Source organism: Polyodon spathula, chromosome 10 (assembly GCF_017654505.1).
Source record: "Polyodon spathula isolate WHYD16114869_AA chromosome 10, ASM1765450v1, whole genome shotgun sequence".
NCBI classification, from domain to species: domain Eukaryota; kingdom Metazoa; phylum Chordata; class Actinopteri; order Acipenseriformes; family Polyodontidae; genus Polyodon; species Polyodon spathula.
In genome coordinates this window covers 44,309,525-44,330,692 of record NC_054543.1, presented here as the reverse complement: position 1 = coordinate 44,330,692, position 21,168 = coordinate 44,309,525, and the positions used below count along the sequence as shown (strand labels likewise).

At 40.2% G+C, this 21,168-nt stretch overlaps 1 protein-coding gene across 3 annotated transcripts in view; it reads left to right on the top strand.

The window, feature by feature from the left end:
- Nucleotides 1-21,168, top strand: part of LOC121322389 (voltage-dependent L-type calcium channel subunit beta-4) — a 41,716-nt gene that overhangs the window by 18,249 nt on the left and 2,299 nt on the right. For 2 of the 3 annotated variants that reach the window (XM_041262281.1, XM_041262283.1), the window contains 12 exons: nt 5,545-5,664; nt 5,782-5,904; nt 6,695-6,822; nt 9,004-9,080; nt 11,208-11,227; nt 11,745-11,825; nt 13,781-13,839; nt 14,933-15,042; nt 15,373-15,524; nt 16,484-16,579; nt 16,964-17,149; nt 17,370-21,168. The exon at nt 17,370-21,168 is cut by the window's right edge and continues 2,299 nt beyond it. In XM_041262281.1, coding sequence (XP_041118215.1) covers nt 5,545-5,664; nt 5,782-5,904; nt 6,695-6,822; nt 9,004-9,080; nt 11,208-11,227; nt 11,745-11,825; nt 13,781-13,839; nt 14,933-15,042; nt 15,373-15,524; nt 16,484-16,579; nt 16,964-17,149; nt 17,370-17,630 — 1,413 coding nt within the window. In that variant the 3' untranslated portion in view covers nt 17,631-21,168. The remainder of the gene's footprint in view (nt 1-5,544; nt 5,665-5,781; nt 5,905-6,694; nt 6,823-9,003; nt 9,081-11,207; nt 11,228-11,744; nt 11,826-13,780; nt 13,840-14,932; nt 15,043-15,372; nt 15,525-16,483; nt 16,580-16,963; nt 17,150-17,369) is intronic. The other variant, XM_041262282.1, reaches the window with a different exon arrangement.

Sequence of the window (21,168 nt, the reverse complement as noted above, 5' to 3'; positions counted from 1 at the left end):
TAGCATTCTGTATAACAAGGAATATATCAAGGCCTATTACAGTAGCAGCAAGCTGTGCTGACATACATAAAATCTATGTGTGGCACTGTGCTGTACATTGCATTTTTATTAAAGCTTTCTAATAATAGGAATAGCTAGTGACAATCAAGTAGAGTATGAAGCTGTATTGCAAGCAGCCATTGGAGTCTTGGCACAGCCTTACATTAATAAACCTCTTCTCACTGTAATTTTGTTGAATGTAGGTAACAAGCAGGTCTATAAATCACCCCTGGGAAACTAATACTGAGTTAATGATCAGCATTATTTAGACCTGCCACTGTGTAGATCATTAGCAGACATCTTTGTACTACAATGAGGATCTGAGTTGATTGTTTAAAATACACAGTAACTGTTTCACACAGGAGATCTCTGTCAAAATAAGCACAGTGAAAGCTATTGGAACCAGAAATATTGTTTTCCACAAAGCTGTAAAAGCGACCAAGTTGAATTGAGCTCAGGGCTTTGAATACGCAGGGCTGTTTATGAAAACTGGAGGAACAAAGTTAGTAACGTTCCTGCCGCATCCCATAGATGTCTGGCTTTTGGCATTTTTTTACTGCATTATATTGCTGCTTGATTTCTTCTTTTGCGAAGGCTGTATTTGGCATTTTTTCTTTGATGAGATCTGAACTCTGAAGTGACAGCAAACCTTTTGGAATTGGAGCAAGTGGTATTATTGAGTGACTGGCATCCTTTCATTACCTGGGGAGAGATCCACCTAGCTGTGCATTATATCAGCATCCATGTAGAACAACATTCTCAACGTTCAGACTTGCTGGCCTTGGTTACTCGTTGAGGTTTTGTCTAGATTTCCGACTGCTTGTGACAAAGATCTTTTTTAAATAACAACAGGAAATGATATCCAGAAATGTGATATACTATATTGTGGGATGGTTAGCTTTGCTAAAGGACTTGTACAGCGCAATGCTACGCCATTTCATTTTAATGTGCTGTAACTGGAACTCGGGGTACACTGCAGTCCAGTGGTGGCCTTCCTCCAGTATTTTGTGAACAAAGAGCTGAAATATAAAAGGGACAACTGAAAAAACAAAATCTACAAATATCTAAAAAGTACAAAACCCAGAAGCACAGTAGAGGAAAAGAATGATCAGGTATCCTTGTCACTGTGGGGTAATTGAAATGTAATGTTTCACGTTTATATTTGCAGTCTCTCTCCCACTGTTTCTGAAAGCATGTTAGTCACTGAACTGGGAGTGCCTTACAGAATGAATCACTGTGGAGTCTGATGTCATCTCACATACTGCAGCCTGGCACCCTTATCTTGTCTGACTTTGGTGTGCTTTATGTAACAGTGGAAGCGTGGAGTGATGAAGGAATTTCGGGGGGTGGTGTGGCTGCTGTCCGACATGGTCTTGACTAATGACATTGTCCAGGACTCCTAGCTGAAGATACTGACAGACGTTCCCTCATATGGACATGGGCACATTCTGACGGATTAAGGCTTCACATTTGGATTCGGTTCAATCAGATACCTTGTGCGATTATTCAAACCAGATTATATCTAGCACAGTTATATACAGGGTGTGCTGCTGTCGAAAAATAAACTGAGAGCAATGAGTCTTGGCAGGTGGAGCCACACATGATTCCTGGTCTGCCCCCGTGTATCATAACGATAAACTGATGCTTCACATAATCAAAGCCATTGTGTGTCAAATCTTATGACCCCCTTGTTCAAGCCAACTACAGTAAAACTAAATGCTGAGTCTTAAAGCTGTTGAACGTGCTACACTGCAGATTGTTACAATGTTTTGCGTGCTATAGTCTGAAAACTATTGGAAGAACAAACAGCTTTGAACTTGCACCCTCCCCATCATTTCTGTGGCATTCCCAAATGACATTTATGGCCTGTGTCTGGTAAAATATATTGCAGAAATATTACAAAGCAGAGCCAGAAGAGGACAAAGCTGTTTTACAGACTACAGCTATTTTGTTTATTTTCCATTTTAATTCTTGCTAAATCTTGCTGAAGATTTATTACTGACATTTATTTTAAAACATGACTATGATTGGTTTGATATTTTCTATCTTCATGTCTATTAATCAATTTAAGCATTGCTACCAAAGTAAATTCACCAGCTTCCCCTACCACTGTAATATTTCTAAAAGGTCCTGGAGCAAAGAAGAATCAGGGGGGACCTGATTGAAGTCTTTCAGATCTTAAAAAGAGTTGACCTAGTCAACCCAAACCATTACTTCAAGAGCAGCACAGAAACTAGGACCAGAGGCCACAGTTGGAAATTAAGTGGAGATAGACTTAGGACAGAGGGAAGGAGACACTTTTTAACACAGAGAGGGATGAGTGTATGGAATGGACTACCTACAGTAGTGATGCTGTTGAAGCAGAAACACTTTTGCATCCTTTAAGACCCAATTTGACAAAGTTGTGAGATCAATCAGCTACTCGGAACCTGTCAAGCTTAGATGGAACAAATGGCCACCTCGTTCATAAATCTCCTCTTTCTTATGTTCTTAAATAAAAGTCCCTTTTGAATCTGCCCCTTTTCGGATGGCTAACTGGATATCTTCCCCAAAGGCAGTTCAACAAGGGAGTAGTTAGCAGATGATTTAAAGAGCTTTTTTTTGCTAAAATATTCACTGCACAGGAATGAGTAAACCATGACAAAGTTTGAAAGGTTATGGGATGTTTTGTGATGCTTTTGTAAAGACTCACACAATGGTGTTGACTGTATAATATTTCTGTTTTCATATTTATTTTATAAGTCTGTAAACCAGAGCCACAAATGAATCAACCTTTTACTTTCTGAGAAGCTTTTGATTTCATGATCAAAGACCTCCATTACTGCTCTCCATCAGTGTCTCTCCTCATAAAGCAGGGCTTTCCTTTAAAAATACCTAAATAATATTATATACCTGAACATATCAAACATTGTATTATTATTATTATTATTATTATTATTATTATTATTATTATTATTTAACCATACTGGTATTTTTGGTAAGCTTCATTTTTCATTGTTTAACTGCAGTAAACGCATAGCAATCAATGTTCAGCAATCAAACACAATTTCAAAAGCTATACCTGGCTTCTAAAGTTAGTCACACAAAAACCCAGCTAGAGAATATAAATATGTAGGATTGGAAGGGTGACTAACAGGGTGGCTCATTAAGGACAGTGAATAAATACAAAAATAAATAGAAATGTGTGATGTCGAGATCATGAGATCATTTTATCTTACAATCTTGACTTGCAAAACCATTATATAGAGATCACAAGATAAATTCTACAGAAAATTACAGAAATACCCCCGACAACTAAACCCGCTGTCCCGTTCATATTCAGAGCCTGCTTTCTCTTCCAGCGTAGTTAAATGGCGTCTGTGTAACGGCAGTGTGGAGGAAGATGCTAGCAGCAGCACTGTAAACCAGCTCACATGATAATAGGTCTATGAAGTTACAGAGCAGGCATGTTGTGCCACATAAAGGTATAATCTATTCAAATGCATTCCTGAATTATAAGAATTATTAGCATAACAGATATGCCCTTTGAGTTAATTAGAAGGTTTCTTTTTTCATGTCCAGTTATAGAGTGTGCCGTATAAGTAAATTGAGATTTTAGCTGGTAGACCCGTACAGTGCCATAGCTGTATATGGGTTAGGTTTTGAGTAAGGTCAGCACAGTGTACAATTTGTGTCAAGCATAAGAAAATGATTTTCAAAGGCTTGACTATCATTACACCTTTAAGAAATTGAAAGAAACATTTCATTTTATGAGTGACAGTGAGCTGGTTGCCAAATTGCAACAAAACCCCTGGAGTTAAAAAATATAAAACATTTAATTTAAAATGAATGAGTGAATGCATTTCATTCATCAATTAATTTATTAGGTTTGGACTCCCTTAGTCATTAATAATTATCCCTACATTTGCTGCCAAGCTTCCCAAGTAGATTTTTCTTATGATTGCTAAAAGTAAAGTGCTATTTATCATTATTTACCATTAACATTCCTATCAATGACAACACTATGTTTCATAAGTGTCCAGTGCCCAGTAGTTTATGTAAAGCACCCTTGTACAGTGTATTTGTGGTGCTGTATTATAAAGCAGTTACAAAGCCAGCTCTGAAAGTCTTTGCTGTATTGTGTTAAGTGTAAGGAACTGTCCAGTTCTCGAATGCGATAATTACTTCGGCACTGTTTTCCGGGCTCTTGTTTTGATTATTTTAACAGTTCACTCGTGGGGCAGTGGAGAGCTTCAAAAGGCTTGTAATATTTTGAACTCGCCTGCTTTAATCAGTTCTGCTTTGATCCTGTTTCAATAGGATGCTGTGTTGGCCCTCCTTCCCCATCACTGTGTCGAGTGCACTGCACAATAGGCTGCAAACTGACGATTGCAAACAAGGAGCCATGATCCAACGCATATTGTGAACCTGGGGATAGGATTTGGTTAACAGGATTTTATTTTACAAACATGTATGAACAAGGTTTTTTTTTTGTGATACCTGTTTTAAAAGCATCAGCGAATATATATATATATAATTTGGGCCAAAAGGTTTATCAGACACCCTGTTCATCTTTGCAGTGGTAGTGTTCCTGTTGGGGATCCATGTCCCTGGCGAAGGGCTGGGACACAGTGTCGTGGCAGGGGATGAATGTTACTAACGTACTGTTGTTGTGTTTTTTTCTTCCAGAGAAGGTTATGCTGTTACAAGAACTTACTATATTAGGCTCTTTATGTTTTTCCATAGACAACACTTGAGTTATTTGCCCCCTTTTTATAATTTATGCTGTGTTTAAGTACCTAATTAAAATTCAGACGAGCAGTGTGCAAAAAACTCCAAACTGGCTGTGAAAAAGCCCACAGTGTCCCAGTAATGCTCAGTGCAGCTCCAGTCTCTGCAGAGGGACCTGTGTGAGGATAGGTCCACTTGAAGCACATTTTCTGTACATCCTGTTTTTTCACCAGTCGTGCTAGAAGGTTTGCTGCAGTAGTTGCACAGAACTAGGCAAGTGCTTGCTTTGACATCAGTATGTTGCAAACAAATGTGCCTGTCCCTCAGATCCAGCAGTGTTAACTGGAGTTCTACCTGGAAAGGCGAGTAGAGCATTGAGGGCTCTTATTAGTTCAGACCAAGAGGGCTGCTCTGTTGCATCGGCCCACAGGGAGAGCTGCATTGGCATTCACTCTCGCGTGGATTAGGGAGGTTATCAGTCTGGGATAATTCACCTCCTCTCACTTCAGAGACCCCTGCTGGTCAGGTGCCTGACAAAGCCAGGCGCTGACCTTAGCCGGGCTGGGTGACTTGTCTAGGGTTCAGTAGCTTGGCTATATTCTTTTGCACCGGTTCAACAAGTGAAAAGAGGCTATTGCTGGGCAGTGGGAGTGATGAAAATGTTAGTGAAGGTAAAGCAGGCATGAATGGATGGATTTTGAAAAACCCTTCTTTTAAAGAAGCTGAGTGCAGCTCAGGCTGTGCTGGTCTCTTTTGTGGTTGTTAATGGCTTGCCATTTGATATTGACCTGCCAGGGTTCAGCAGACTCCTACACTAGCAGGCCGTCTGATTCCGATGTCTCTCTGGAAGAGGACCGGGAGGGAGTCGGGCAGGAGCGAGAGCAGCAGGCGGCACTGCAGTTGGAAAGGGCCAAGGTGAGAGCTCCCAGCCCCTACAGTACCTGCACTACCCTGCCCACTTTGTACTGCTCTCTGAAGAGACCACAAGGTAATGGAGGCCTTCTTATATTTTCTAGTGTGCTCTTTTCTTAGGCCAAGGCGGTAGCGTTCGCAGTGAAGACCAATGTCAGTTACTGCGGCGCCCTGGATGAGGATGTACCGGTAGCAGGCACTGGCATTTCCTTCGATGCCAAGGACTTTCTACACATTAAAGAGGTGCGTTATAGTATTACATTTTCACCAGCACTGTGAAACCTGCTTCTTCAATGTGCCTTTCTTTCTTTCTTTCTTTCTTTCTTTCTTTCTTTCTTTCTTTCTTTCTTTCTTTCTTTCTTTCTTTCTTTCGTTCTTTCTTTCTAATGGAGCTGTCGGTTTTGCAAAGATCTACAATGTTTAGTTTAGTAAAAAAGCAAAAAATCCATACCCCACCCCTCCGTTACACAAACTGGCTCAAAAATACAGAGACATTGAGAGACAAATGATCCAGAATCCGTCTGAAAATACAGCACAGGAAAGAGCTAGCCTTAAAAATGCCATAATGGAAGAAGGCTGCATTATTTACAGAACACAGAGCGTGTTGAAGTTGCACTCAGAAAGGGGAAGCACACTCAGAGCAGAAGAAATGCAAGGAAGACACATCCATCCACTTGCGTTTTCTTAACTCCTGCTGTCTCTTGACAGCAAATGAGTTTATTTCCAATGAGTGAAAGAGTTTGTTATTCTATTTTATTCTAACTTCAGACTCTTGATTTAATATTGTTGCAGTAGTTGCATCTTTGATCGTTTTAAAATCCATGGTGGACAAGAACAAAGCACGTGATGAAATTAGCACTACCACACACACAGAAGTATAAATGCTAATATAGGACTGGATTACTACATTTCTGCTAATTAAGAGTACGCATTGTTTACAGTTTAAGTGTCAGCCAAGTGTCAGCCTAACTGTGCTTCGATGTTTAAACCGGAACCCCTCTAACCCCTCTAGTGTGGTTATTTCCAAACACAGAAGTACAACAATGACTGGTGGATAGGACGCCTGGTGAAGGAGGGCTGTGAGATTGGATTTATACCAAGCCCCCTCAAACTGGAGAACATCCGAATCCAGCAGGAACAAAAAAGGGGGCGCTTCCACGGGTAAGAGGGGGGCCTGAAAACAAGACTTTGGAACATACTATCTAGCTACAACACTTCTTATAGCTGTACTGCTGCTATCACTGTAATTACATGATCATATGGGGTATTTTGTTAACTGTGTTAGTCAGTTTTTACAGCTATCGTCACACACACACACACACACACACACACACACACACACACACAGACACACACAGTTGCAGTCAAAGGTTTACATACCCCAATGGAAATGTTTCATTTCTAGAAATTTGAAAACAAAAAAAATTAGGAAAAATCTTTTGTAGCAAAAGTTTTGCTTTTGTGGGTGAGAATAAAAAGTTACAAGAAATGGTTGTCTACAATGAATGAATGAATTAGTTTAGGCACCTTTAGCAGTAATATCCTCTTTCAAACAACTAGGATATTTGGCATGATTTCTTTGAGATTTTTTGACCATTCTTCAACGCAAAATTGTTCCTGTTCATTCAAATTCCAAGGTTGAAATGGAAACCCCAGTCCCCTTGCAGCCAATTCACTTGGAATATCTTTGGCAGTCAATCTGGGATTGTTATTAACCTTCCTCACAATTCTTCTGCTTGTTCTTGATGAAAGAACCTTCTTTCTTTCAGAGCGAGGGAGTGTTGTGACAGTGCCATGAGTCTTGTACTTTTCGATAATAAAAACAATAGATGAAATTGGGATACTCAAATGATTGGAAATCTTTTGATGTCCTTCTCCAGCTTTATGACAATAAAAATCTTTTTTTTTTTTTGCCCAGATAGCTCTTTACTTTTTCCCATATTGACTTATTGGTAATGACAGCAACCATCCTATGCCTAACCCTTTTATACTCTCTAAGAATGTTCAGCTACAATCCAATATTTTCTAGACTTTTATACAGTTAGGTTCTGCATTATCATATTGAAATTTCAAGCACCTTGTAGACAATACTATTGTAGCATCAAAGGGCGTGAATACTTTTGAATTTGCATTTTTGGAGTTTTGCAAAAAAATTGTTGAAATAGGTACATTCTGTAAAAGGCATGTGCAAAACTTTTGTATGACTAGTTTTATCAAAGCTAAGTACAGTATTACACAAGCTACTGCTGTCTTATTTTTTATTGGGAGATAAAAAGTGAAAATGGGATTATATTTGTTTGGAATTGGATGTGGCTAGCTTTTTATTCTGTGTTGTAATAATAATTAGCAATTCGCAACATGCTTACTAGAGCCCTTGTAAAAAGCAGATCTATCGTGTCTTTTAAGATTATAGCAAATAGTTGTATAATGCTGTACATCCTATACATTGATTATATAAAGTCTCAGAGCAGAAAATAAAAAAAAAGTTTGCTTGTGGTCTGTTACTTTCGTGGTCTGTACTGAATGTACCTTGATGTGACCAAAAAATGTCACAGTGTGGTGGTGGTTATGCCTTACATAATACCTCCCACAGGAAACCCCTTCCAATCATTGCCTCCTGTTGCCTGGAATTGTTTGATGGCATTAGATCATTAGATCATTTCTCACTATGTTGTTTCCTTTTTAAATAAACCGAAGGAGGGCCAGCAGATTAGATTACAAGTGAAGATTAAAAGCTGTTTGCCTCTGTGGACTGTTGGACTGTTGAGCTGTCAACATGTGACAGTGTAAAGAAGATGCTGAATCCATGCTTGACATCCCTCACTCTGATCATTTAAACAATACAGCGGTCTGACGGGAGGGGGGGTGGGGGGACGACGACGACAAGAACACTTGGTATTTATTTATTTTTGGATGATTAGCCTAGAAAAATATTTCACACTTGATTTCATGTTAATCTCACATTATTGGCATTGCATGGATTCTTTTTTTTTTAAGTAGAATTTTACCTCGAAAATCACATAGAGTAACACTTATCTTTTAGATCAAGCACACCCCAGCTCTATAAACACGAACGGCAGCACTAAACAGCACCACTGGACACCAAACAAAAGCAGTCATCAACTAATGCTTTTTGCACCACTTAATTGCTGCACCTTCCTGTCTGCACCAAGTTTACAGCAAACGGAAATCTAATGAAGCTTAAATGGCTCAAGCAAAAGATAACAGTGCCAAGCAAAAGCAAACTGTGTTTTTTAACAACCCATTAGCAGCTTCATATCAATGGTGTCTTGTATATCGTATTAATGTTCTCTTTTATTTTTCTAATGTCCCTTTTTTTAGTAAGTCCAGTGGAAATTCCTCTTCAAGTCTAGGAGAGATGGTCTCTGGCACGTTCAGAGCTACACCCCCCTCCGCAGGTGAGATTACCGAAAGGGTGCTGTTGGATAAAATAGAGAGGGTCAGTCGACAAAACAACAGCGTGTAACAAAACTAGTAAGGACCAGAACAAGCAACAATCTGTGGTGAGCACACAGGTACTATTCAATTCAAAACCTCCACCCTGACAGAATGAACTGTAGCAGGGTTAAGTATACTCAACATAAAACCGTTCAACACCAAAAATGTCATTTAATTACCCAAAAGATACCTAGTTGGATGACTTCATATAAACAGAACTTCCCCAAATGAATTATTTTGACAATGTGCTACTGTATGTGCCAGTGTCAGTTACAGTTCAGGAATCTCTGTCCTTTTCAAAAGCTTTCTAGATGTATGTTTGATCCAGTGTTTAAAATATGACTCGTTATGTTTAACCCTTTTCTGCTCTGGGTATGTTCCCATACTTATTGAATACCTAAATTCTCAATGTCAAATATATTGGGCAGTGGGCAGTAAAGGGTGACCCTTGTTTGTTCCTTCACACCAGTTGTATCTATATAGCTGCTACGAGTGGCTGTTAGTAAGCTTCAGGGAAAGCTGAGGCAGTATGTGAGCCCAGTATTGTTTTGTGAAATCCGTAGACTCTAACTTGTATATTTAAATGAACTGTGATAAATTGAAGTATATTTGAATAATCTTAAAAAAAAGTAGCAGATCTAAATACTGGTACAATCGTCACTGTACTGTATATTAATCCTGCCTGTGTTTTTCCAGGGTTAATTCATTGAACATTTTATTAAGAGTACTAAATACAATTAATAATATAGTGGGAGAGGTTTGCACTAGAGCAGGTCTATGAGGAAGTTATATTTCGACCCAACACTGTATCTATCATTTGAATAAGAACAGCAACAGTAATGAAATACCAGAGAATGCCGGAGAATCACACAGCTAGGGAATCTGAATGTTTATCTGTCACTGTTGTATTATAGTCTTTACTGTACCAACTGCAACTGCACTACTTAAAGTGTACTGTTTTTTATATGGCACAAACCAACAGCTTTGTTGCCGTGAGTTGTGAGTAACAAAACTATAAAATACATTTGCCATTTTGCTATGCTGTTGACAACGTCAGCAGGCATCCATTGCAGCTCATAGAAAAGGACCTTGCTGTTTCTTGTGATTCGAGGCTCATGTCAGTAAAAAGGGGTGAATCGCTAAATTGGGTAACTCTATAAGTAAACTGTTATTCTTGTGCTATGTGATACACTGAGGTCCCTTTCTGTCATGGGCATTCCCCATTCCCATCCAAGCTCTCTCCTAGTCACATGATACCCCTACCTGTTCATACAGCTGCTTCTCATCAGCGCTGGTCTTCCCCTCATTTAGTGATTATAAAGTGGCAGTGCAAGAGCCAGCTGTGGTGTTTGTGGATTGTAAATGCAGCATTGCTATCAGAGAGGGACTGAGAAGTAATATTAAGATGATGCATTAAAACAACAAATATAGGGTTAAGGGAATAATTCATGTTTCCAAAGAAATGATTCTTGTTTATTTAACAGTTTCATACAAACAAATGCAACGCTCCTAGTTAAACTTGTCAATACATTGGAATGGCGTTTTATCATATCGCCCTCCCACTCCCAACAATGACAAAAACACACCATCAGCACCAGTAATCAAGAAAGGGTTTCTTACTATACACAAATTAAATGCACATAAAGTATGTGGCAAAATTAAAATTGGGGGCACTTAAAAAAAACGCCTACTGCAAGCACCAGTGTTCTCAGGAAAGATGAAAAAATCATTCATTCAAGATTACTTTCCCTATTTGTATAAAAAATGTATTCCAAATGGATGTCAAAAGATGCATGCATGCCGGTTGAGCAACATCTGAAACTGTGCTTGAATGAATGTTAAATGAATGCATTTACTGAAACCGAATGCAACAGCTACTTTAAATCAAAGCTTATTTTGCTAAATTGAATGATCCCGCAAAATAATCAATTTTGATTCTAAAATGACTATTGTAGGGATTTCTTTAAATGTGATGTTTGGCATTATGTGGGTAATCTTGATTTGTTAATGTTTTAATAATAATATTCCTACGCATATTGTTTCTTTTCATCTTTTTACAATATATATATATATATTTTTTTTTACAGCAAAGCAGAAACAGAAAGTGGTAAGTGTATTTCCATTTGCATTTTGCATATTAAAACACAGTTTGGTTCCAAACTTCAACCATCCTGATGTAGGTTGGATCTGATCATCCAAACCGTCAGTTTCCTCAGGATACTTGAGTCCCTCTCAAATGCATTTTAAGAAAAAACATGTTAGAGCAACTGCTCAATTTCTTGTGTACCTTAAGGGGTTAAGGAGGAATGGCTATGCTAATATTCTGGATGTCACTCATCATAAGAATCATACTATGAATTGAACGTGCATTGCATTAGAAAGGGTGCCTTCCTCACATAGCCATACAATCATCAGCATCAATAGCTTCACTAGTAATACGAATTTCAAGTGCAGGGGGTTGAGAACCAGAAGCCCTTTGAAGAGACATCAGAGCACAGTACTAATACTTCATAGCTTGCACCCGTAACACCAGTTTACAAAAGAAAGACTCATTTTGTACAGCCTCCTTTTTCTAGCAGCTTAGGAAATGTTTAAAAACCGCTGACCTTTCATTTCCGCTACAGACAGAGCACGTTCCTCCATATGACGTGGTTCCCTCCATGAGGCCCGTGGTTCTGGTCGGCCCATCATTGAAAGGATATGAGGTGAGTGATACAGGAGCCCCGGGTCACCTGCCTCCCTCACTGTCAAGTGTTCCCTATCCTGGACTCCCAGAACCCTGTTCATTCCGTCTCTCTCCCTTGGCCTTTACAGTACTATGCTGGTATGCTCATCTATAGACCGCCCTGTCTTGTCTTTCCACCCATGCAAGTTTGAGTCGGTAGATGACCGTGACACAGGACCCATAAATAGAATAAGCTGACCTATTTAACAAACACAAACCGTGTCAAATAGCCATTATGACATTTGACTGTTGCTGTATTACTTGGACAAGAAAGTTACATGTTTGACTCAAGGGAAAGATTTGTCCAGAGAAGGAGAAAACTCACAACCTGAAAACCAGCAAGAGTGTTGTAGCAATTCCTTAAGCAGCAGAATGTGATTGAACAGGAACCTTGTTTACAAGGAAAATGATGGCTTGGCTCGTCTCGTGCTCCACGCTACAGTGCTTCATTCTGCTCCTGCTTGGTGTACACTGGCTTTTAAATTAACTAGGTAATCATTTAAAAGTTATGACTTGAAACCCATGATGCACGCCGCTAATGTCAAGCCTCTCAGAGAACAGCCACCACGTCAAGATTAAAGCCCTGACCTGACTTTGCACAGGAGAGTCTGCAAGCTTCACTTCTTTAGGGTTTAACCCTTTAATGTTCATTTCATACCACAGGGGTCGATTTCAGTGGATTTAAATGGCGGTTGATCTAAATACTGCTGTTGCTTTAATCAATATTATATTATTATATAATAATGTCTGAACATTCAATTGAATGGACCCCAGTGGAACCATATAAGCACTATTAATGCCTCCCACACTGGTATTAGTTCTAGCTCTGAGGGCAAAGTGCTTCTTACTGTGCCACAGACACACTTCCTACAGCTACTTAAGGCACTAGCTGAAAAGTTGGTCTGCTCGCTGTTGCCGATGGGCAGATCCAATAAAAAAACCTGTAACACCAATGTTATTCCAGTGTTCTATACCGCAGCATTCCATCATTCTCTCTGGAATGGAAGCATGGTGAAGCTGGGTTTTACATTAAGGGCTTCTGGAATTAACACACACTGTTGACTCTGTTACTAATTCAGTGGTGTGCCTGGGTAGTGTCCTCAAATGTCTGGATGTTTAATTGAATTACGTGGATCATAAAGCATTGCAGTATTTTTTGATTGAACCTATTTATCTTACCTTTTTTTTTTTGCACATACATAAGATAGCATTGTCTACTAGCTGCTGTCACACAGGAGAGATACTCTGCCCAGACTCGTTCTCAGAAGTGAGGGTCCAGGGCCAACGAATCCATCCAATCAATGACTTTTTATTATGCGGCAGACCGGCATGGTTTTAGCACTATTGAGCCAGAAGTCACATTTGACATTTAAATAGAGCCAGACTTGAGCCAATAAATCTTCCCGTTCATTAGTGAAAAATCCTCTGATGTTTTAACTACTAGTGCACGCAAATGAGAGCAAGAATGCTTCATAAACTGTGGTGCAGTCGTTGTTCACCAACTCTAAACATTTGTTTGCTGTTTTGTTTTGGTTTTGCCAACTTGCAGTTTCACAGGGAAGTGAAATTGCTGTTCGGCTTCACTGTCTGTTCTTATGTTAATTTGTTTCTGTCACTGTTTTTAGTATCAAGAAATACATCACCTCTTGTGCTCTGGCAATAAACAGTACGGAGCAGGAATTGAGTCATTACACAGATGACATTGTTTAATTTGGGAGGAGTTTATTAATGTTTCAAACTGCATATAGAAATGATATATTCAAATAAGCAGTGTGAAACGGAGTTCAGTTGAAGGTAAGATTCATTACCCTGGGGTGTGACTCTGACACTGAGCTGGTCGGAGGGGTAGCTGCTTTCCTTTTTCTTAACTTTCTCCTTCTTTCTCTTCCTGTCAAAAAACTCTCCTTTCCCACCTCTCCCTGAATCCCTACCCAGGTGACAGACATGATGCAGAAAGCTCTGTTTGACTTCTTGAAGCACAGGTTTGATGGAAGGTGAGGCAGCTGACACTTTATGCTATCGTTTGTATATGTGAGAGAAAAACAAAACTTGAATATATATATATATATATTGTATGTGCCAAATATGTGTACAGTGTGGCTGAATTCACACTTCTTTGCATAAGAAAGCTTGCAGCCACTAGCCAACACCCCCTAGCCTAACCACACAGCCCACACTCATTTCACAATGCACAGAGTTATAATGCTTTGGGCATTGCAGAGTTACATTTTAATAATTAAAAAGAAGAATCTGTCTGTTTTGCACATAACCTAATAAGCCCCATACAGCAAATCATTTAACAAGAGATGACTCATGTTTGGATGGGATTTGCATGTGCCAGTGTTTGTGTTTTCCAGTGCTTGTCAGGCAGGTGTCTGTCTGTCTTTCTGCTTCTGTTTACCTTTAACAGCATTGCACTGCCGAGAGAGTGTGATGCGGATGGGTTGTTTATCCTGACCGTGAAAAGAATGATCTCTTGTCTCAGTACCAAGTAAACTTCTCCTAAAAAGAAAGACATTCTGTTTTAAAATCCAGTGCACAGAAAGAATACTTAATATTGGGCAATCGACCCATCAAGTCCCCATAGAGCTTGATGGGCCTCTAGGCCTGTGAGTCATTTCTGTTTGCTGATCATTGTGTTGTAATTATTGTTTCAGGTATTCAGCCAGGTATACCCATATCAGCAGAGAGGCTCATTCACGGTAGAGTAAAGCCTCTTGAGAACATGGTTAGAGAGAACATCCCTGCTCTTCTTTTACAACAAATGTTGTTACTTAACATGTGCAGCCTGACTGTGTTACATATTGCATGCCCTCCCCGCTTCCTCACATGCACATATCCCAAAAGGAGTATATAATGGATCCAATCCCGGTCCTTGAGGGCCACCCCACTCCAGGTTTAACAGGTAATGTGAGATCATTAACTGCTTCAGGGTCTGGGTGCAGGTTTAATTAGTTCAATTAAACAATTTAGAACAGGGTTGGCACAAAGACCAGGACTGGAAGGCCACCCCTGCACTAACTTTTTCAAAATCAAGAAGCTTGAATTGAGGTGTGCAGCGTGTCTTTATTTGTTTTTGTTTTTTAGGATATCTATAACAAGAGTCACTGCAGACATTTCTCTCGCCAAGCGGTCTGTGCTCAACAATCCCAGCAAGAGAGCCATTATTGAGCGCTCAAACACCAGGTCTAGTTTAGGTAAGTGGAAACTGATTAGTGTTTTACTGAACCTGGCTCGAGGTTACACTGGCTTGTGTCTGTCTATATTCCCCTACTTGTCTAAATATTGTAATATATAAACCCTATTGATAATAAACCCCAGCAGGTTGATTTTGTGTAATTCTCCCGCTTTGTGGTGACACTCCATAAGACTTTCCAAACTGTTTTTTTAAATCATTTTTCTTTGCCTAATGTAACAGCAGACATCCAGAACTCCAAACACCCTAGAATTCTATTGTCAAACTAGAAGACGTCAAACATTTCTGGTAACACCTGGTGTGATAAAGCTTCTGTCTGCTTTCCTTGTAGCTGAGGTGCAGAGTGAAATAGAAAGAATTTTCGAGTTGGCACGGTCGCTCCAGTTAGTAGTTCTGGATGCTGATACCATAAACCACCCAGCACAGCTTATCAAGACATCTTTAGCACCTCTTATCGTCCATGTCAAAGTGTCGTCACCAAAGGTACGTGCCAACAAGAAGAAAAATGAGGCTTCTTAAAAATAATCTCGGGTAGCCTTTATCTAAATGTTAGGAAAAATGCATGTGCCTCTGTCCTTTAGTAATGTATGTTATACTGTCTGTAGCTGTTAGTACTACACTAGTTCATCATACAGAATTTCAAGGAAGGGGTAAAGATATTTTACCACTTACTGTATTTAGTCCTGAAAAACTGTATATTTTAAAATGCTTACGAACTGTTTAACTGTTAACAAAGTGACGATCTGAAGTTCAGTGTGATTCTGTGCAATCTAACGAAAATTCAGTCCGATTGCTCCCTACTGGCTTTTGCTACATACGATGGATCGTTTGATATCTGTTTTTATCACTCTGGGTAGTTTGTCCTGCTCCTCTACTGTATACTGCATTCAGTAACATGTTGAAAATGTCTTTAAGGGTTTTTGTCTTCATCTGCTACACTGACACTTACAGTATGATTGAATAAACCCTCTGCATGCTATCTGAATTGTAAGAGAAATATCAACCAGTCAGTAGGACAGCAGTGACTGAAGCCTGTGAAACATGGATTTGCTTTCCCACCTCACTTGCTACAAATCTGCCTTATTGAGGAGTCTTTTCAGAAGCATTTTTCAGGTGGAACAGTGTTAATGAGTAAACATGGCAAAGTAATGATCTCAGCAGAAACAACAGTAGAGGATCTTAAAGTATACACTGTGGGGATGTTATAAACTATAAGAAATTAAATACAGAATTAGGACAATGTAGAGTCTCCATTCAAGCCATTATCCTTCATTGTAACCCAGTCCCAGCTCCTCCATTCTTGTGCTCTTTGGGAATAGCTCTGCTTGTTCCTTAGATCCCCTGGCTCTGTGGGAAAGGCACCCACTGTATCAGTTCTCAGGCACACTTGTTTCAAACCCACGGCAGTCCTGTCAGTTTGTGTGATTATTTCCCTTTGCTAGGTTCTGCAACGATTGATAAAATCCAGAGGGAAATCCCAAAGCAAACATCTGAATGTCCAGTTGGTGGCCGCTGACAAGCTAGCACAATGCCCTCCGGTACGTATAGGTTTTAAATGCGAAAATACATTCCGTTATAATAACAACAACAACAAACAAAAGATTCAGTCATATTTGGTATATGACCTCCTACAGTAAAACTAGGAATACTACAGTAATTGTAATAGGACATTTTCTTTAACTATAATTTAATATTTTCTTCATTTGTAATTTAAAATGTCCACTTACAGCAGAAGTGACTTTTGAGGTCACAAAAGCAGTTCAAAATGTTTCCTATATTACAATAATTCCTATTACAAATATAACAATCCAAACACCAGAAAACCCTGCAGTGTGCCTTAGGTATTGGGATGGTTTTAGTAAAGCTATAATGTTCTTTAACTTTAAAAAAACAACATCAAATACATGTCCTGTTTTTTGCAGGAAATGTTTGATATCATTTTGGATGAGAACCAGCTGGAAGATGCTTGTGAACACTTGGCCGAGTACCTGGAGGCCTATTGGCGTGCCACGCATGCCCCCAGTAGCACTCCCATGAACCCTGTGCTGGGACGGAACCTGGGCTCCACGGCGCTCTCCCCATACCCTGCAGCTATCTCTGGGTTACAGGTGATCTTACTGACGGGTAGCAAAATCCAATATTGATAGGCATGTTAAATGCCATCTCTGAGGTACAATCTACACTGCACTGTATCAATCACCCTTTAACAAAGAATGTGTTCTTGTTTAGTGCTTGCGATGTGAATAGCATTATTACATTATTATCAGGCACTTGTGAGCATAGAGGACCAGTTAATCAAACTGCTATTTCTGTGCTTTTGTTTGCTAGGGCCAAAGAATGAGGCACAACAACCATTCTGGAGACCACTCCCCAATCGAGCGTCGGAGCCTGATGACCTCGGACGAGAACTACCACAGCGAGAGGGCAAGAAAGAGCCGGAACCGCCTGTCGTCGGGTTCTCAGCACAGCCGGGACCACTACCCGCTGGTGGAAGAAGAGTACTCCGACTCCTACCAGGACACGTACAAACCACACCGCACCCACGGCTCTCCTGGCGGCTACAGCCATGACTCAAGGCACAGGCTTTGAGTTTATGGGAAACCTGCTAGGCCTCTCCTCTCCACAACCCAGTACTGAAGAGCTAAGACAGTTCTGTCCAAATCATGTGACTTTCCCAAGTGTAATACCTCGTTTCCCTCTGACACTGGCTCATCTAGACACGGGATTGACCTGTGGACAAATCCAAGAATACCAGTTTCGGTTGAGTTACACATGGGAGCCAGAAATTTCTATCCCTGGCTTTTGGGTGTCCTGGAAATAAAATTGTCTGTTGTGTTGTGTTGGCTTGTAACAAAAGTCAATGTGATGGAATTTACAGTTCCAGGTTTGTTTTGCAGAGCTAAACACTCTGGAATTGCTTTGTAGCCAGCGCTCAGCTGGGTTTAAAACCAGGCTGAACGGACCTGTGTTCCAACACACACTGAGCCAGTGGCAGTGTGATGGAAAAGCTCCCACACAGATGCATCCTGGGATAAACGCATGCTATGTGGAGCAAATGGAAAACGGGGTATAACACAATCTTAACATCCTTAATTGATTTAAAATTGTCTTCATTTAAAGTTTAGTATTCTCTGTAATCTGTAAGGCAAAGCTTGCCAAACCTTTGAATGAACTGTAAGGGGTTTTGATCCCCCCCCCTCCCCCCCCCCCACCCCACCTCTACCCCTATACTTTCTAGTATGGAATATTTGTAGTGCCATTTGATATGTTACTATTATCTGGCTTGACAAACGCTGTTGGTTCCCACAGGAAAACGGAACATAGCCTGCCATCTACAGTAATCCAAGTGCCAAGCACTTGGCTGAACAAGCATATGCTTTGCTTTGTTACAGCCAGCTGGTGGACAGTGCTATGTCCCTAGCAAAAACCAATGCGTTCAGACCTTCACCTTCTATAATACGTTAAATGGGAGGATTAACATACAAGCTGTTGGACAGCCCTACTGTATGATGCAGAATTTTTATTCAGATCAGTTAAATTTTGTTGAAGCACTCATGCTATGTGGTGATTAAATGGGGTGTGACATTGGAGGTGCGGTGCTGATGTGTAATGGCATGATTCATGCCTCCCTGTGGATTGACGTCATTTGCATCATGTTCTTTCTCTATGTAGCTGCCACATGTCCTGCACTGCAGTGCAGGTTTATTTTTTATGAAAGAAAACCCAGTTTGACTAGACTGGAGGAAGCTGTTGCTTGCCTCAAGGCTGCAGGGACTGAACCTAAATAAATATCAGAAGAGGTGATACAGTATACATAGCATGAACTTAGAATGTAGGCTAGTTAAAACCACAAAGGTTAGATTAATTAGTTTTTGGTCTCTGTTTACATTGATGCCAACAAACTTTAGACGCCGTTTCTGCTTGCCTGCTGTAGGGGTTCAGGGGAAATGGGTCGTGACCCTAGCGTGTGCCCCAGGCTCAGAGGAGCCACATAGAGTACAGTACACTTAGGCTGTGATGTCAGTCCTTTCCTATGGTTGATGCTGCTTATTGTTTGCAAGACCCAAAAGCCAGGGTGTGAACATTTCCTATTTAACCCTCAAATGGTCAACCTTATTGTAAAAATGAATTGACCAATACACAAGTAGAGGGTATTGGGAGCCTATAAGTTGATATCCAAGAGCTAAAGGGTTAACAAACTCTCCTTGACTTCAGTGTTGCTGCCTCCTGTGCATATGGTGTTGTTGTACATTTCTACTCAAACATTATTCTTTCTTGTATTTTATATCCGCATTCCCTGGGTCGTTAATCAGTTACTCCTGAGATCATTTCCCTGCCTGCCATCCGGACTGTTTTCTAAGGCCATATCATTTGAAGACCATTGCAGTATGTTTTTCTGTTTGTTTTCTCAGTTTCCACAATGGAGGATGATGAAGATACAGGGGCATGGGAACTAGGGGTGCCGGGGTTGCTGCACCTCCTGGCTCGAAGTACAGGGGTGCTGTGCACCTGCTGGTGTAATGATAGATCCTGCTAGTTTCGTTATTCTTATAAGCTGTATGTGCAGTGCACTGTGCCTTCCTAGATGGCTTTTGAACACAAACGATAACAGACCAATCAGCGCTGACTGTCATCACAGGGGTGGGATATCTGATCAATTGCACAATTGCAATGTCACGAGAGTCGGTTAGTAGTTGGAACCCATGAGAAGCCTGTACACAGTAGAACAGTGATTGAAAATGTTCCAAAAAAGAATATTGCCTTTGTTTGTAAATTCTCAGCAGCACCTCCTGCTAAAATCAGCTTGTCACAAATACAGCTAACTGGGGGGGGGGGGTTGCTGCTTCGTGGAGCAATACTAAAAACACATGACATAATGACATTCTAACTGTCGTTGTCTATGACTACTGTAAATAAAATACAGCTGCTGCACCTGTTTTTACAAGTAAACATTTCTAAGTTGCAGTATTTAAGTGCATCATAACAGTATACTCTGCTTCTTTATTTGTTTGCTCTGAACGTTTTACGGTAAGCATGTTGTAAGCATTGTAGCAAGGACTGTGGTTTAAAGCATTTTTTACTTCAGTAAATAAAAAGGTGTTGGTGTCGATGCTGCTTCGTTTTATTACCGTGTTAACATGACAGCAACCCAATGCGTGGCTTCCATGGGGTTACTGTTTTGTTTCAAACAGGCTTTCAGCACTTCCACTATAAAAAGTGGACGGCAGAGAATGAATTTGCAGTGTTCTAAAAGCCAGGGAGTGCTTGAAAAAGCTTTAAAGGTGGCAAGGGGCATCCATTGCTTCAAATTGGCCAGGGCATGAAGCAAGGCATCCAGTCAACACTATCTCAAGTCGAATGTATGGAGTGGTGACATTGTTCTTTATTATGTTTGTGGACTTAATGGCAACTCTGCTTTTTGACACGAAAAATAAGTGAGCTGAACCTTTTGATGTACATCGCTGTATGGCAGCAGTGTTTGTGTTTCCTGTTCTGACAGAACCCCTTTCTTTATCACGGTTTCCTTCATAGTTGCTGTTTTTTTTTTTTTAGTGCCTCTTTTTTAAAAGCCTTGTTGAAAAGTCTTCCATGTCATGCCTGAAAAGAGAAATAGTCTGTCGATACAACAGCGGCGACACAAACCTGAATGATATCACCCCCCCACCCCATATTAGGCTGTGACTACTTGTTAGCTTTTCTATTGTAAGTATCTGGTGAAATGCATTTAAAAGGTGATGTTAGAGATACAGGCTTTTAATGCATTAAGGTAAAACAGTTGATGTATGCCGAGTTGCCCAAATTGCTGGATTTACCCACCTGCTCGTAGTCTTACCTAACCTTTATTCTTTATCTGTATACTGTACAGTATTGGTCCCAGGCCAAAGGAATTCAACTGCAGTGAAATAATTCTCCAATACGATTTAGTGCAGATGAAGTAACTTGACTCTTAGTTTCTTGAGCTTGTGTTAAAGCCACATTAAATGAGCTACTGAACCTGTGTTATTAAGTGCACCGTCAATGCTTTCCCTCTGCTTTTGCTTGTTCTTTGCGGTCCTTTCTTGCCAGCTTCTAATTACAGCTGCCAAAACTGAATGACCAATGCAGGAAGATGCTGCCTTAATCTAAT